Source organism: Rhea americana, unplaced genomic scaffold (genome assembly GCF_003343005.1).
Source record: "Rhea americana isolate MKP2758 unplaced genomic scaffold, rheAme1 scaffold_55, whole genome shotgun sequence".
Lineage (NCBI taxonomy): Eukaryota > Metazoa > Chordata > Aves > Rheiformes > Rheidae > Rhea > Rhea americana.
In genome coordinates, this window is record NW_028186701.1 from 1,617,997 (window position 1) to 1,636,847 (window position 18,851).

Here is an 18,851-nt window from a genome sequence, read left to right on the forward strand (position 1 = left end):
GCCTGATAATCTGAGCTTTCCAGGAAAGTAGAGGATGGCCAAGTTTTGTAAGGCAGCAGCTACCCTCAGGCACTGAGACCACAGAAGAGGCATGCAGTCACTGCAGGAGAGAGTGTGGCGTCCTTGGGAGGCCAGCCCTGCAGCTCTGCCCCGCTGATGGTCCCAAGAGCAGAGGATGCTCTGAGTCCATCTGCCAGTGGAAATTGCTTTTCCTTCTCCAGGAATTTGCATTGATTCAACAGCTTTACAGAGCTTTTTAGTGTTAGGGCCAAGCCATGAAGGTGCCTACAGCTGATAGCAGCTACTTTGCTGAACAATCTGGCTGTGCGTTTGGGCAGTCCATTAAGGACAATGTAAAGAGGTCCTTCTGAAATGGCCACATATGGGGAGGAATAAGGGACTCCTGACCCTTTGACAAGATGGAAAGAAATGAAAGATTGGTATTTATCAGTAAGCTCTTCCATCTTTCAGGGAAAGCTATAGGAAAAGGAAAGTCAGCTATGGACAGACTAGGGGAGGAGAGAATAACTCTTAGCTTTTAAAAATTAACTTTGCAGCTTAATTCCTCTGTTGATTTCTTTGTAAATTTTTAAATGATTCTTAACATACATAAATGTTAGTCTTTCTTTTCTTGCAGTGAAATCYTACCTCTATCATGTATAAAAGAGAGAAATCTGTGCTTCAAGTGAAAAACTTTCATTGGTTTTACTTATACTTTCAAGACTGAGGCATCTATAACATGCTTTTATTCAATTTTCCAATATTTTGTGACATACTTATTAATAAACTTAAATATTCTGCTATTTCTTTTTACTTGTTAAAGTACATTAAAATATTAAATTACTTCATCTGGGGAAAAAAAGAGCTTAGCTGAGCTTTTGGATAGGGAAGTAGATAGGAAGTTGCTGAAAAAGGAATATACAATATGAGATCTGAGGCTGAAAGAAAGGAAAAATAATAGTTCTGAATATAGCAATAATACTTACATCAGGGGTGAAGAGATAAGCGAGACCTTCAGTTGCTCCTGGTAAAGTGAGTCCATGAATAAGGAATATAGTTAGGACCAAGTATGGGAATATTGCTGTTACATAAATTGCCTAACCAGAAAGTGAGAATATAAGACAAACAGTTACTGACAATAATATCAATAGATCCTGTCTAAAGTTATTGTAACTCATACACCGAACTCATAATGTTCGGTGAAACCAGAGCAGGTGTATATTATCATGTTTAGAGGAAGTAAAATRTACTTTTGTACAGAATGTATGTGTAATACGAATAACTTTAAAACTCCGGGAGGGGAGACTGTGGCAGAGGGAGTTGCAATCGGAGAGAAAGAGGGAAGGATGTTYGAGGCATCCGTACTGCTGCTACTGCTTCATGGCAGTGAAACGCAGTAGCTTGAGAACAAAATCAGCAGTGTAGGCTAACATTTTGAGTTGCCTGTTTCTTTTTGTACCCTCCATACCTTTCCTGTGGTTTCAATCCCTCGGATGGTGCAGAGATATACAATTCCCCAGCAAGCTGCTAAGCACAAAACAAGCCACCACTGCAGTGTGCCAGTCTCGGTAACATCAGGTGTTATATTCAAAGTTTTCCTGTACCAAAAATAATTTACTGCAGTACTTTCATAACATTCTTCATTGAGTCCTGGAAAAAATGGGGCAAATATAAGAATACATTTTAAAATGTGACAATATTTCTTCCCACTCACYGCATAGATATAAAGGAAGACTTCATACTAACGGAAAAGGGGGGGGGGGCAGGAAGGCTATTTCTGACTGCCGAGTCAATGAAGAAATGAGCTGAATTTCTCTTTCTGCATTGTCTGTAATGTACAACAAGACAAACTTTGTCATGGAAGATAGAGTGGAGACTCACAGACAATAATTTTATATATACAATATCAAATGGGAACCTGCTTTATGCCAAAACCTGCGCTCACCCTGCTGCCTGCACGCAACCTGAATGCTCAAGAAAAGGGTAATGAAGGGAAGGATCTTCAACAAACCCAGAGTTGCTGTCTTTAGCTGGAGACTACAGTTGTCTAGATGCTGCAGCTTCTGCTTTTGAAAAGATAACTTTGAAGCTACAAGAAACAATGTCTGTATATATTTTGCAAATTTTTATTTTATATGAAATGTCAGCATTTTAACAGAGATCTGGTCCTTTCATTTATGATCTTTCACTCACTTCTGAGGCAACCACCATCCACAATAAAAATTTGAAAGGAAGCAAACAAATGAACTACATGGCAATCTTAAAATCATGCTCATTAAGCATTGCTTATGGATCCCCTAAATCCCTTTCACCATGGCTACAACAGGGAAGCACACTGCAGTGATCCCAGCTGGCCAGTTCTGTCTTCTTGATGGTTAATCAAATTTGTTTAACTTTTCACTATAGTAACTTACTTTTTAAAAAATTAAAATGTGTAAGAAGCTAGTTATCTGTCCTCTGAATACTTTTTTGTGCTTTACTCAGGAAAAAAMCAGCTTCTTATTCATTTGTATGCTTTCCTCCTATTAATTTTTTTGGTTTTATTTCAGGTAATTTCTTGATATATAGGATATGTCAGTTCAAGCATCTTCAAGCAAAGGAAGGAAACAAAATCTGGCTTCCTTTGACCCTTTCTCCCCACAGTCCTCCAGCCTCTGAAAGAAAAGGCAGATACTGTTCTTTCTTCAGTGCTTTGGGAAAAAGGACTGACTGCAGAGCACAGCTCCAGGAGAGGACCATGGTGTGGTGCCCAGCTAGAAGGAGAGGCCCACTTAGCCTCGAGGTGCACAGCAGTCATCACTAGCCACCTTAAGAACAAGTAGAACTTTTAAAGGAGCAAAAGAAATCCTGACCATAGATTGGTAAAACATAGTAAATTTGTTATTCATGCATAAAAAAGGCAGACAAGAGTTGAGCTTGGTATGTGGGCATCAYTCTAGGGACCCACAGTGAAGAGCAGGTGCCAGGGACTTCAGGAGCTCTCCCCAGGCAACCAGCAGCCTGGACAAGACCAATTTGCTCTGGAGAGCTGAGCAGGGTAGTCACAGGCTGCTCTGCAATACCTGAGCTGGGACCTCAAGATCATGTTCTGGYATAGACAGGGTTGGTACTGGTAGTGTCAGTGTTACCATCCAAAACCTCCCCATCTTTSTAAATTTGATTTTTCCTTCTCCAAGGCCTTACTTCTTTTCAGGGTCCCAGCCTGACTTCCTTCCTGGCTGCAATATCTTAAGCCTTCCCTTCTCCTGCATGGTCTCAGGCTCTGCAGACAGATGAAATTTAGTGTCTTCTTCCTAACAGTGGCATTGCTGAGAGTATGTAGTGACTGAGATCTGCACATCACTCCCAGAATACTGCAGACAGACAGAATTTCTCATTTATCTTTGAAATCATGGTCGCCACTGAAATTCCGTTAGCAAATACCACTGACATTTTATTAACAAATATTACAGCTGGGAGCAGGGAGGTCAGTACTGCATGCCTAAGGCTTGGTGACCTTGGTATGTGAGGGCACTCTTTACCTTTTATCTGCAGACACAAGACTGCAAAAACCCTTAAAGGAGACTTATTGGTGTCCTTTTCCCAACTCTGAACTAAAGGAAACAGCCACAAGCCTGAACATGCTCTGACCAGCAAAATCCTAGTCTTCTTGTGGTTTTACTCAAGTTTTTGTAATGAGTTGTGTGCATTTGCTCTCAGCCTCAAGAGTGTTTCCTTTAAGTAGTTTCTGTGCCGCCTCAAAAGTTTTTACTTGTTTAGCTGCTCCTTTTTGTTTTCTTTTGTTTTAACACACTATGATTTACTTTCCTAATTTGAAATCAAGCAAAGAGGTAGTGGATTTTCTGGCTTTTGTTGATCCTGCAATTATATTGAATTTGAGTAGACACCGGTCACTCTCATAGCTCTTTGACAAAAAAATGAACCAGACCTCATGTACACCATGGGGCCAAATCAAGTGTCACTTCTCATTTTAGAGGTTCATTGGTAGCTGCTCTAGAAAGCTGATATGCAGGGTATGTAAAAATAAAGACTCACTATTTAAGCAGTCTACAGGCAGAAGCTGAAGTTTTCCAACACTGTTGTGCTTCCTGCTCTGACAACTTACTTGATTTTTCTCAGGACATGTTAAATGAGGTGAAAGAYTTTTATAACAGCTGGTTATGAGTCATATCACTGCTTAATGAAAGCTCAGAAGTCTCTTTAAAGCAGTTWCTGAAAGATTTAGTCATAACCTTGGTTCTTAACTTATGTTCACAGTCTCAGATATCTTAATATGTAGTTTGTGATAACAGTCTCACATGTCTTGATAAGGGACTATTTTTTTCCTAGTGAGAAAACCAAAGATGCTCTTTCAAACTGGTACTGCAAAATTTGCCACACTACAAGAATAAAAAATGAACAGAGCTTCCTTTTCCCACCACTAGCTCCCAAATCACAGAAACACAGAATGGTTGAGGTTGGAAGGGACCTCTGGAGATCATCTAGTCCAAACCCTCTGCTCAAGCAAGGTCTCCTAGAGCATGTTAGACAGGGTTGCATCCAGGCAAGTTTTGAATATCTCCAGAGGAGACTCCACAACCTCTCTGGGCAACCTGGTCCAGTGCTCTGTCACTCTCACAGGAGAGCAGCTTTTCCTCATATTCAGGCGGAACGTCCTGTGTTACAGTTTATGCATGTTGCCTCTTGTCCTGTCGCATGGCACCACTGAAAAGAGTTTGGCCCCATCCTCTTGATACCTGCCTTTAAGGTATTTGTAGACATTGGTAAGATCCCTCTCAGTCTTCTCCTCTCCAGGCTGAACAGGCTCAGCTCTTGCAACCTTTCCTTGTAAAAGAGATGCTCCTGATTTGGCCCCATGTTGTGCATGAGGCCTGGTTCATTTTTTTTGTCAAAGATGCTCTGATCATCTTCATAGCTTGACTCTCTCCAGTAGCTCCATGTCTCTCTTATACTGGGGAACCCAGAACAGGACACAGGACACAAAAGCCTAAAGCAGTAATATTTGTGATCTACCTTCTGCTAATAGAGACATTTGAAATGGTCAGTAGTTACCTGTTCTATTCTCATTTAGAGGACAAACACTCCAAGGAAGGGGCTCTTGGAAGGAGTTTATGAAATACCACATCACCCAGGTTAAAACAGTGTTGTAGTACAAGCTCACCAGAACTGACACTATCCATGAGCCAACTCCTGCAGAAGACACGAATTTCARGTTAGAAAAGCATTGGACAAAAATAGCAGTGACAGCACTTGCTCTARGAAGTTCACATTTTCCTACTTTTCAAATTATTTTTTGTGGAGATTTTCACAGCATCTGTGTCCGAATGCTGGTGCACAGTCTCTCCAGGTTGCCAGTCTTGCTTCAGGAAGGCTGATGCTCTCTGGTTTGCCTTTGCCTAGCTTGTGCTTGTGCTTTTACCCTTTTGGGGAACTTAGTGCCAGCAGGCCCTATGACAGTGCAGCCAGCTGAGCAAGCTGGTGAGAGATGCTGATGTCAGGAGCTTGGGAGCACCAAAAGCAGGAGAGCTTTTAAGCCCCAGACATCTGGGCTTTTCACACTTGTCTTAAAATTACCAGCTGAGCACCTCAGGAATGTCCTCTTCTCAGGCGCCGCAGGCTGGGGTCACCTTCAGGTGAGGGAGGAAATGAGTTTTCTGTGACCTCATTAACACTGTATAATATGCAAAATGCAAGAGGTGGCCACCCTTCTTCAAGAGCACTGTCCAGCTGGGATCAGACATTCAGGGTATAGCCAGCTACAGAATCCTCAAGGCAGAGAACTAGGAGGAAACCCCACTCCTGAGTTCCTGGTGCCAGCCTACTTATAAAGGCAGCTCCAGTTTGAGGAAATCAGAGGAAAATTCAGGTGGGAAGGGACAACCTGCTCAAAGCAGCTGTAGGGTCAAGCTAGATTACTGCCAGGTTACTGTGGGCTTTATCCAGTCTGGCCTTGAAAATCTCCTGATGGAGTCTGTGCTTTGCTGAAAAGAAGACAGAGACTGCACTGCAGGACACCTGATTGCCAGGAGCCTATTGTCTCACGTAGGAGGCAGGGCRGATAGGTGAGGGTTAAACACAGAGTGCTGCTAACAGCTGTCATAAAAACAAGCTGAGTCAGAAATGAGAGATTCCTGGAATGGTCTCTCTTGCTAAAACTCTATTTTTTTAAGTTGCTCCAGCTCCTACAAAATACCTAGAGTACTTTTTGGCCAAGGAAGGCCCAWGAAATAGACAGCTTGTGTGGAAGGCCAAGGTTGCAATATCTTTGCTACATTAAATAATTCAGTATTTTCTATAACATGGCACAACTTTAATAGCAGAGACTGAAAGTGATGAGGTTTTACAGCATGCTATAGCTGCATGAAGGCACTCTTAAACCCAGGTTATGCACATATWCTGTGAACTGAGAACTGATTTGCTCCTAGAATAAGGAAGGAAGAACAGCAACTAGTGATTATGCCTGCTTACATTTTTGCAAAGGAAGAATGGACACACCTAATCTTAGGTGATGAGTTTACCTGGAAGCACCACACTGCTGCCACGTATTTTTTCTTGGCTGCCCTCTTGCCATTAGACAGTTCCTCACCCACCACCTCTGCTCCCATATGCACCCACAGGCYTGCCTTGAAAGGGGTAGAACTGGTCATTCAGCCCACCAAAAGCCAGYTGCTGCCATTGACCCTGCAGCCTAGCAATGTCTGCAGGATATAAGGCTTTACCTGAAGGGGTGTGTGCTTTCAGTGTCAGGATAGCACTGCACACCAGTCTGATGTGCACTGTCATGTTAATGTCCCTTCACTAGCCCCAGTGCACCCCTCACTCCTAGAGAGTAGTTTGCCCGGGTGCTGTAGCTTAGGAAGCCCGAGTGCTGGGCTCCTGATTGTCTATCTTTCTGTCCCCCTTCCAGTCCCAGCTGCTCCTGGAGGGACAAGACTGCCTTCTGAATGGGCTCTGAAGATGTTGTACAAGCTCCAAGATATGATAGGAATGGGGTAGTGTGGGCTCAACACAGCTTGTGGTGGGTCAGCCCCACGTACCCATGCCATTCTGCTGTGCAGACAGCATAAGCACCTAACTTGCCACTTTAGACACCACTGGGGCATGGTGGGCTCCTCAGCACCCAGAGAGAATTCACTTAACTTGCTGACTTATTTAATAATCTAGTGATTGTTAAATACAGGAGTGATAATTCTAATTATTAGGCAGGGCTCTGTAGGAAGTGAGCACTAAGTGAGAGCTCWGCTGTACTCCTTTCAGTCAGGCCCCTGGGAGACGCACCGACTCCTCCAAGGTAAGGCGAGATGGTATTCCAGGCCCCAATGCTGCCTTTCCTCAGGAGCTGTCCTAGGGCAAGTTCAAGATGTAGCAGTGGGATTCCTTCGAAGATGAGCGCAATGAAGTATGGGATCAGGAATGCTCCTGAAAACATAATTAAGTGCAGTTGAGCCACATGATTATCTACATCTTGCTTAAATTACTGTTATCTCCTCTATGTTATGACTGTAACAAAGTCCTTGTAAGATGTGTTGAGAGTGGGAGGCCCAGGGCTATTCTGATACCATCTGTTCTGGGAAGTTTTGTTAGCAAAGATGCCTGGAGAAGATCTCAGATCRTTATAATTCTAAAAGTGCGGATGTCATACTGTTCTGACTTTTTTTACAAGGCCTTTTCTACCACATATGGGTCAGACCAAAGTGGCAAGGTTGCCGTTTCTCACTGGGAAAGCAGGTTTTTGTGTTGAAGACCCCCAAGAGACCAGACTACATTATTACATGCAGTTTTGCTCAGAGCGCAGAACCTGAAAAACTGAAAGTAAGACTAAAGTTGTTCTGTGTGTTGTGGAAGTGATGAAACACGATTTCCCCTAGATTTGTATCCTTTACTCTTCACGTTTTCCCTCTTTCTCTCATGACTGCCCTGCTGGGCCAGAGAAATTCATATATACATTTATATATATTTGTATTTATTTATATATCATATATACACACACACACACACGCCTCCTAATAACTGATGATACAATGTCCAGCTCAGTGACCCTTCATGTGGCCTCTGAYACAATTAATTAATTTTGCACCTCATTTCACCACTGTTTCCCAGTCCCATGCCTGACCCTGCCCAGCTCTGCTCCTCCTCAAGCTCTGGAAAATTTTTCCCATCTGGCCTCCCTCCGGGCTAGGAGGAAGAGCAATTTCACCATTACGGCAACCTCATTTCTGAGCGAGTAGGGAGTAATTAAGCTTCCCATTCACACTTAGGCTGGAGAAGGGGGTGAGGGAATCAGCCAGCAGTCGTGGCCTCCTTTCCTGGATTTGTTCAGATGTTTTGCCTATTGCTAAGCATTGCAATAATTCTGTAGGACATCCAGACCAGGTGTGTGGTTATTTTCTCTTTTAGTAGTTTAGCCCTTTATAAGGAAGTACATAGGGAAAAAAACAACAGTAAAGCTCTTTTCAGTGAAAGACTGTTCTTCATTTGCTAAAGACTGAAATAAATGTCTTTCCTTATGATCTGGTTTCTTAAGATGTTTTTTAACCCCTAAGAAGCAGATCTGAAAAAGGAGACTCACACTTAATTTCCAATATATTAAATCTATAATTTTGATTCTCACACCCTCTGCTCGGTAGTCCCCTTACTTGGAGGAAGTTCCTAAGTGGCAGCTGTAGAAGTTCCCTAAAAAAAATAGATTTACAGAGGGAGTTAAGGACCACAATAGCTTTTTTTAGGCATTTTACCACCTGAAAAAATCCACTCTGGAACTAGATACCAAAGGTGTGAATACTGATGGGAGGGTGCAGAAACATGCCTACCCCTTGCTTCAAAGCCCTGTCACCACTCAACACACTCCATCTTGCACTCCATCCTGCAGACCTGAGGAGCTATGAATATCTGTGATATCCTCTGCAACGGCACAACTATGGGAGCCCACTCACGCTCCTGATGGTGTGAGAGCTGGGGCTGTTTCCTGGGAAGTGCCAAATATTCCTGCAATAGAGCACCTTTGTGCAGTATGTGTACCATACAGTATCCTGCAGTCAGAAGCAAATTTATTCTGCTCACCTGGACGCAAACCAGCTCTGACTTGGTAGTTGTTTACTCACAATCCATGCAATGGATTAAGCCATGTAAGCCACTCCATAAGGGACATGTACTGGCTTATGGCTTTAATGGGTATAAATAGCTTCCAGATTGGCTGGTGTCCAGTTAGTTTGCCACTGACACAAAAACATTGTATCTTACTGGAAATAACTGTGTAGTAATTACTGCAAACTGCTCTTCGTTACTTCTCTCTCTCCTTTTCTGTTTGCTAGCTGAACTGTTGAGAGCAAAGCATGTTTGCATATGCTGTCAATAAAGGCCTGTTTAGTTTATGCTGGTTTGTATGCATCCCACGTCCTATTTGCAACATGACAACATATAATGTCACGTTTGAAAAAAAGTACTAGTTTTCATGAGAATGAAACGACATACAAATTTGACAACCCTACAAATTTTGAAAGGATGGCAGAAGATTTGGCTAAGGAAAAAAGAGTTAATAGAGCTAATCTTTCTATAACCTAGATCAAATAAGCAGCTGGAAGGATGCTTTGAGTTATTCATTCATTTGTTTGTTTGTTCATTTTATGGCAGTTTCAGGGAAACGAAAGGAAAAGCAAAAACAGTCTACTCAAACACTTGAAGCTTACTCTTTTCCAGAACAAAATCCATTCTGTATAGAAAGGAAAGGACACTGGAAAGACAACAGATACCTAATGGTGAGTAGGAACTCAACAGCACAGTAAAATCAAGGGCTCTGATAGATAGGAAGGATGTTCCAAAAGATAGAATTTAAATAAAAGTTTTTGAAATTTAACTTTTGAAAAGCAAGAAAAAAATACCAGAAGCTGAAGGAAGAAGCTTGCTGGTACCTAAAGTAGAGCATTTATCATAAAACAGAGTTCAAACATAGGTAAAACAAAACATTTCGGCAAATGTTAGTAGCATAGCACAGGTACTGCAGAAAGTAGATTTGACTTCGATGAGGCACGGGAGAAGGGTGCTATGGAAGAAACAGTCATGAAATGGCAGGAAGCCAATTATTTTATATCTACATGCTCGCCAAAGAAAGAGGGGAAAAAATTACATAAGATGCAAGACCCAGCAGAGCCTCCAAAGCAGCAATTTAGCTGCAGTACAGTACCTTATGTTTTCCTTTCAGAACTGAACAAGGAAAATTATAATAATCAAGCACATGCTACCGCCTTAAAAAGCCTAAAGAAATTCCCATTAAAATCAAAAGCATCACCAGGGCACAATTTAATTGCATTCTTGAGACAAAATAGAGGAAGTTTAGTCTACAGCATTCCTTCTGTTGGAAAGAGTCCCAAATGCATAGAGTGCCCATTCTGCAAAGAGGAGGCAAGCACTGCTAAAGGAAGACCAGGAAAAAAATGTCAAAAATCTGACAGCTAGAAGCTCTCTTGGAAGGAGGTTCTGCCACCATTTCATCCCTCTGGTAAATGATACTTGAAGACCATGATCTTTTTTATATCCTCTATGCATGACAACGAAGAAAAGTACATGAACTGCTAGACGAGCTGCTGAGAGTTGCTGATGATTATACGGCCGCACCAGAAAGCAGAACAACGAAAAGGCTAAAGAAGGAGTGCAATCAGGAGTGCTGAAGCACAGCAACCAGCAAAGCAGAACGTACTGGCGAAATTGGGTTTGTCGCATCTCAGGAAGTGGAGGCAGTAGTCCCTCACTAGTGGAAATGATAAAGCAGATTAAAGTGCCAGACAAGTGCCCTGCTAATCAGGATGTACCAAGACCAGCAGAAATTGTTGAGCCTCAGTGAGAAATGAAGATAAAGCCCAGCTACTTTGCTTGTTATTTGRGTACCAATGAAGACTTCCAAAATAGCAGAGAAAAACTTAGAGGAACTGAACCACGTGCCCAGCATTGGAATTCTTACCAGTGCCTGTGCATCAGCTAATACAAGAAAAGTAACTTAAATTCCAATGACTGCAGCTGCCCTAATGTTGAAAGCACAGCAGCATACTGAAAAGGAGAGCGAAGGGCACACCAAATGCCACCACAAAAAGCCTTCACGGTCACTGAGCAGAGAGAAGAGATGAAGCACTTAAAAGACGGCATGGGTGCTATCAGGAGATAGCTGTACCTACAAGTGTGAGAATTCACACTCACTGCAGATGCTGAGGAATATTGAAGAATGAGAAGTTCAAACAGTGCAAAAAAAATGAGGATAGCTAGAGGACAGCTAGATTCCTAAATAAAGCTAAGGACTGGGAAGGGAGGGAAGTTATAGACAAKAAGATTCTCAAAAGATCTAGATATAGGCAGGGAGAAGAAGAAATAAGTGCCAATCATTTCTCCTAAAGCCTGATCAAAGGGAAGTGGAAGCCTTTTGCAAGGGAGACCTTCCTTGTGCTCCCTAGCAAATATTTCTTCCCCTTGCTGAAAGCTGTTCATCATGACAGTCAGAAAGCTTTCTTAAGCACGAGCTACATCTCCACTTGCTACCCAGGAGGAGAGAAACATAACATGAATATTAGAAATAGAAGTAAGTGAGAGTGTGTCTGTATTAGCGTTTGAGCTCAGACCAGGACTGCTCTTTTGAAGTGAGTCTCAGATATCACCAATTTCTGCACTTTGATTCTCATCATAGTGTGCCATGGGAACTCAAACACTAAACTCTATTCAGGTGATATTAAATTGAAAGTGCATACAAAGCACTCCACCCACAAACAAACATTCAGTCAGACCAGGGGGCAGCCTAGAGCTAGTCTGAAATTAGAAGAAAAAAAAAAAAATCCTAAACTGTGTACAGCATGGATGTCAGGTCCTAAGCACCAACTCTTTCACTCTGCAGATCTGTTTTTTGACTCAGACTACTTACTAACAAAGATGCAGCCCAAGAGACCCCTTTAACTTCTGGTGATTTTACAGTTCTTCACTATGATTTATTCCATTTGCTGAACCCAGTAGCCCCCTTTTTTTTGCATCCTGATCAATACTTTACTGGAAAGCTAGTGTGTTTGGTTTTCATCCTTTCATAATTTTCCTTGTTGTGACATAATTCATTGTTGCATCAAGGAATAAGGAATGAGCTGTTCTGCTCTTCCCAACATAAATTTTTATTACAATATTTTCTAGGTACACATGCCATTTCTCTCAGATCTTATTTCCCTTCTGAGAAGACAATTAGCTAGGCAACTGCTAAGCTGTAATTCAAATTCTAGCATGAGGTTAGGCATGCCGATGTTACAAACACTTCTAACCCATTCCCTGGGAAGTTAATAGGAGCTGTCCTTGTTTAGCAGGGTTCTAATGCTTATATGTCTTTGTTTTCCTAGAATAAAATTGTATTTTCTATTAAAGGTATTTTTCATTCATCCTGTAGGATCAGATGCTATATGCGTAATTTTTATGACCCATGTATTAGTCAAGTGTATCCATATTAGCAATAATCAGAGGTACAACATTGCAGTGAGTTCCAGCTAGAATAACTAGCTTTTCTGAAGTATACTCAGATGACTACATATGAGTATATATGTATATAATTTATCTGAATCTCAGTTTTAAGCGCCAAAATATATACCAAGCCCTTTAGAAACATTTTTTACAGTTCCAGTTGCCTGGGAACATTGCTGTTTGTCTCCATTTACTGTGACAAACAACCTTCATATCCATTAGTCATGCAAACTAAATAACTAACTTAACTCAGGCAATAAATCCAAATAATCAGTAACAACAGCAGGTGATAAATGTCAGCAAGATTGATATTATATTAGACCCAAGTTACTGAGTAACACTAATGTGCAACGAATAAGGTTCAGAGGTCCAATGAGAAACGGCTGACATAAAACAAACACACAAGCACTTAGTTTTATCTCTTGTTGTTAAAAAGATTTAGAAATGAGGAAAAATACATTGCCTGACTCTGAAACTGTTGTAAAATTGTGGCCCACACTTCAGAAGCTAAGCAGCCTTAGAGTACATCGATATCATTTTCACACTAGGTTTTTGTTGCCCTCCAGGCTATGCTCAGGAACCTAGTCACATCGCTTCTCGGGGCTCTGGGYTAACTGGAACGCATGTATCTATCCCTTGTTCACGTCCTCAGATGCACACAGGCAGGATTTATGCTCCATTACCCCTGCACCTCCACTGGGATTTTGCATCTAAAAGTTGTTTTTTTTTTTTCAGAAATGCAACCTCAAATCACATCATTGCCTGAAATTAGCCRAGGGAAAATACAACCACATTATATACCTGGGTAAGCCAAATAACTTTGTCTTCTTGGTAGCATTCATGACTCATTCAACTCTTCTCACACCTGCTTTCCAGGATAAATATTCACAAAACCCAAAGAATTTTGTCAGTACTGTGTTATATGGTCCGTCATGCTATTGAGCTATCTGAATCCTTTCTTAAAATGTGGTGATCAAACATTGGCCATCCATCAGTACATTCACCTTTATTCACTGCTCTTCTGTGCAACTGCAGCACTGTGAGTAGCTATAAAGCATTTCTGAGTCTACTGACTGTTTTATACCATTTTTTCACTGGTAAAAATATTACTCAAGGTGCAAAACAATGACTCAGCCTTTATCCTCATAGCATTTCCTCATCTTTAATATTTTTAAAGCAACTCTAAAACCTATCTGCTTTGTCCCTAGCAGTTGCTGTGGGATGTAGCAGTGATCCAGAAGCTCGAGGCTGGATCAGCATACTCTGTCTAGGCAGAAGATTCCCACCTGCCAAGGCAAGCCTGCCTGGCCAGCTGTGAACATCTTACACAATATGCATGATACATGAGCAAACAGACTATTTGAACACTGTGCTGTCCATAAGGAATGTCAGGTCTGGCCTCTTTTCACTCAGACTCACACTTTTGCTGTGGTGGTAAAGGTTTGTTGGGCAAGGATGCAGGGGGGCCCTGGAGGGAGGAATAGAGAGGACAGATCCAACCCCAGCAGGAGAAGAATATTGCTGTACTTTGCAGTGAAGCTGCAAGCTGAAAAGGCTGAAAAACAGCTGGTCAAGACTAGTCCTTCAGCACCGAGAAGCAACCTGGGTGCTTCATGGGAATATATAAGAACTTTTTAACAGGCCATAGCCCAATGTTTCATCTTAATCCTTGATAGCGATTTGTGCAAACCCCAAAGCACAATGTTCTGGAAATCTCCCACAGCTCATGGCTTCAGAAAGCACCTCTGTGCAGTGGGAATGACAGAGGACGTGCAATTGCAGAGGACCTTGTGTTAGTTATTAATTCTGTTACATTATGTTAATTATATTAAGCTGCTTGTTAATTATACTGAATGTTCCCATGCTCTAACATAGGAAGAGCAGTCCAGCTTCTGTTTTAATTTTGTGTCTTTCTTTTTTTTCTTAACTTTTGTGCCCCTTCTTATCCTTCTCATTCATTTCATTCTCTTTCCTTTTGAATTTCTATTTGTCCCTAAACRTGTGATGTTTTGACATATGAATGTGCCAGCCTGGAAACACCTTAGCTTAGACAGGTAGAAAATGTTGGCCCACAGGGACACATGAGTAGAAAAGCTGTGGTCATTCCAGCTGAGCTGAGTGTCTGAAATTGAACACCAAGAAAAATCTGTGAGTTCCCCCAGTTTGTCAACAGCTGTTTGTGAGGTTTGGCCAGTAACAGGCACAGCATGCCACTGTTTTGTGTTGTGTTGTTAAAGTATCTTCTATAGTCCTCACCATCTTACACATTCTTTAGCTCAGTTTATGTTTTGAACTTTCTGTAGAGCTGCCTAGTTAAGATAGTAGTTAGGATAGATGTAGTTTAGATGCCTAGAAAGTGYAGGATATATGTATTTGTCTCTAATATAGGTAGCTTTACCTGATCGGATTGACCCATACATGTGTAATTGTATTGTCCATTGACTGAGCTGGATATGTTCCCCTAGAAGCTCCTTAGAGAGCCCTTTGTATTCCCTTTTATATCACTCCATATTGCTTTGCTCCCTTCAGATCATTCAAAAATGTACTAGCACAGCATTTAGCATGGCACCATACAGCTTTCCTTTTGCTTGTGTTCAACACGGGTAATTTCATTGGTCTTCATTTCCTAGAGTGAGCAGTAGGACTGTATTTTGTTTTCCTTTGGTAACTGTTTAGAGCAGGATCAAAAAGCACAGAGGCGCCTAAAGTGGAAGAAAACTGGACTTCAGGTCTCCCAAGTYGAAATCCTGAAAACTCTGTGTAAGTGCTGCCTTTTCCTGAGAGATCCTATGGTTTATGGCTTTAACGTTAAATTTCTCAAGGCACCCAAGGTTGCACCTCTGGGCATGTTGGGGTCCATTCAGTTGTCTACATTTAGGCATTGAAGGCCACTTGAGATGCTCTAGGGTATTTGACCTTTAGCTCCTGCTCCATGGCTTTCTTGCAGGCCCCGTGTCATTTATACTATGTGGATGTCTCTCTACAGGTATTTGTCCTATCTCGTGGATGAATATATCATTAAATAATGGCTTTTTCCAGCYATTCCAAAGGGCAAAGAAAAAGAGTGTATGCAGCTATGAGTTTATAACTATCTGGTTATTGTACTCATCTGAGAAAGTTTCATGAATTTTTGCATCTTGCTGCAAATAAAAAGTGTAAAACATGAAGAGTTCTGGGAGCAATCTGACCTGTTGCTTCTTCTCCTTTCTTATTTGAATTCATCTACTTGTATTTTCCAGCTGTTATATGTTCACTGTTAAAGTGCTCCTTAGAATCAAAGTCATTTCCATTTTCTTGATAAATGTATGCTTTAATTTTCAATTCCTGAGTTAAATGAATTGAATTTGCAAGTCTTTTCTTGTACCCTAAGTTTTCCATACCTCAAATAATTCTTGTACTCTTGTATTTTTTCCCCATTTTTCAACATTTTCTGAAAGGTGGCCACAGAAGTGGTCTTACTCATGGTGCAATGCCTCGATATCTATTTCCTATTCCTCTGCTTATATATGCCAGGATTCTTTTTGTCATACAACCCGTTATATTTAATTCAGGCAGTCACTCACTAGACTCCCTGTACGGCTACTTCTTTCTAAAATGCCTCCACCTGTTAAATACAGAATCTATTCTTGGTTCCTTGGTCGTAGCTCACCCAGTAACACAGACAGGTTGATAGAACAGTCTTGGATTGTTTGTCATTTGTAAGTTTTTCCAGGTTTGAATTTTATACTTCTCCAGTTAACTGAAAAATAATGAATCATACTGGGCCAAAACAGTTTGCTGTATTCTCTTGCTTTAGACAGTTTATCATGGCAGATCTCAAAAGCTACTGTAAATGGTAACCTATCAATTAATCTTTTCTGATCCATTTACATTTGCTATGTTGCTTCTGAAGAAATCTTTGGCCAGAATATTTTATGGTGCTAAATGAATGGCTTAGGCAGTTGTCAGCATCACTTTGCATTTTCATGTTTATATTGTATCAGCTAGACTTTTGAAATATCTTCACAGTCATAGTAAGGTACAGTTTAGTTCAGTAGCAATTTTAGATTATGGGGTAACTTCTAAAAGCATCAGAGAAAGGTGGGAAATGACCTTTCCACTTTCCTAAAAGGAGATTCAACTTTCATTTATTTGGGGAGCTGCTTCACTGAGTCCTTGTCAGGACTTTTCCCTTTTCCTTAAGGTAATAAGCTATAAGTTTGGTTCCCTTCTCCCATCAGAACTGCAATAGCACTGTAAGAACTTTAACACTGGTTTTACTGAAACTTATCATCTATTTAGTCTTATTTCCTAAGCAAAAGTATCATTTTAAAATGAAACACATTCATATAGGATAAACTAATTTATCTATCTGGTAAAAAAGTTTTTGTAAAACATTTATGAGAATTCAAAAGTCAAAAAATAATGTAATCTAACATGCAACTTCCATGCCTACCATAAATTAGTATAGTTATGTTAGCACTGTAGTTTAATATTTTGGCAAAGTCCCATTTCAATCTTACCGCCTCCATGTATCTGACACAAGTATGGAAATCGCCACACGTTCCCCAAACCGACAGCAAATCCAATACAGCTTAAAATGTACTGAAACTTATTGTCCCACTTCGGTCTGCCATCTTCTTTAAGGCTTTCAGGTGCCACATCAACAGATAAATCTTTTGACATGTTTATGAAATATCTGTGGCTCTCTAGCTCCTTTCTTTATAAATACAGAGATATGTATGATTCACAACCTGTGTCTCCTACAGGTTTTATGCAAGATGGCTAAAGGATTCTGGAAAAAGAGGTGGAGCTTTCTTTTTATGTTATGCAAAGGAATGTGTCATTATAAAAGCTGCAGTTTAAAGACAAAACCAAGAATTATTGTTATATGGACAAAGTTACCGCTCCTGACTTTCTACAATTCGTTCTATAGTTAGAGAACTTAGGAGTATGTAGTTAATCAGTAACTCAGGATCAAATATATTTTTCTTTTCTGTTTTCTTTATGTTCTCAGATACTTTCAAAGATGTATGTTATGCCCAGTAATAATAATAAAAACCCTTTACAGCAATCAGATCTGTTAAAATTGTAAAATGCTTTTTYTAAAAAAAGAAAAATCTGTGAATAAAGGAAATGTTCCCATTTCCTTTGTTACTTAGTTAATAGAGTTAAATGACTGAAGACATCTTCTGTACGTTCATAAAGTTAAAAAATGCATTAAAAATTAATATTAATCAGATATATCTCTTTCTACATTAAACCATCTTCCTCGCCTTGTATTGTTGCTTAGTAGTCATTGATTGTATTAAAGCCTCAATAGGAGCCTGTAAAGGTATATTTTTATAAATGTACTTGCAGTTGCTTTTTGTCAGTCCTGAGGTCTGCTGCTTGGACAGGTGGACCACATGCAGCTGTGGCATGGATGACTTGAGTCTGAGCAACCATATGACTCTGCATCAAGTTCCCAAGAGCGTATACAGCACACTGAATGCAAAGGAGCTAGCTTTCATCATGCTTTTCCATTTCTAAAAATTCACACCCTTAGATATGACTAATTCAAAATACTTGAAAGGTGCAGCACACATTGACTAAGACAGTTTGAATTTTGTTTTTATCTATATAGCATTTGGTATTTTGAGAAGCACTTTTTCACTATTTCATGTTTATAAATTTGTGAGAGCAATTCTGGTTTGGCCAGTTATCAATGTATCAAAGAAGATATTCAGTTACCTAATTTTTATCTTAGAAAACAAATAAAAATTTTAAACTTTCAGTATGAAATTCAAACTGATCTCCGTCATGTTCCCAAGCAGACACTTAGCTGAGAGTCTGATCTTGACAAGATCATATAAATTCAAACATTAGAATCTAGTCCACTTTTACTATACTTGTTAGAGGTTAATCACTTCCCACCTGTCAATGAATCCCAAGTGACTATTTTATTGTTCATTAAACTAGTTGCTGAGGAATGTAACAGCTGAGTGCTTTCCTTCAAATGAAAGTGTTTGAGAAACGATTTTTGTTGTCTTTCAGTTATACCAGTGTTTTGCTATTTTGCACTCCATCTCGGTCCACAATAAACAGATTAGACAGTCAGCTTCCTTGCTTCATTAGATCAACACTTTTTTTGGCCTGGATTCCCCTTCTTGAAACAGGAGTAATATCTAACTGAAGATGGACTTTTTTTTTTTTTTTTTGAAATGCTTAGAGACAAATAAAAGCCTTTCTCTGTAAGTAAGATGCTCAGGTTACAGGTCATCAGATCTCCCCAGAAAGGGCAGTTCACCTGCTTGGAGCTCTGCAAACATGCAGCAACTCAGCTTCCTGGTGCCTTATTGCGATATCTCACAGGGTGTGCATAAATCAGCACACACAAAGTGGCTGACAGCACTTAC

The 18,851-nt window shown here is 40.5% G+C and overlaps 1 protein-coding gene across 1 annotated transcript in view; it reads right to left on the reverse strand.

Annotated features, from left to right (window-relative positions):
• LOC146587978 (sodium-dependent neutral amino acid transporter B(0)AT3-like) overlaps positions 1 to 17,139 on the reverse strand; it is a 30,993-nt gene extending 13,854 nt beyond the window's left edge. Inside the window, 5 exon segments of the mRNA XM_085318721.1 lie at positions 987 to 1,097; positions 1,469 to 1,650; positions 5,053 to 5,190; positions 7,279 to 7,419; positions 16,977 to 17,139. Coding sequence (XP_085174847.1) covers positions 987 to 1,097; positions 1,469 to 1,650; positions 5,053 to 5,190; positions 7,279 to 7,419; positions 16,977 to 17,139 — 735 coding nt within the window.
• Between the last annotated feature and the right edge of the window lie 1,712 nt (positions 17,140 to 18,851).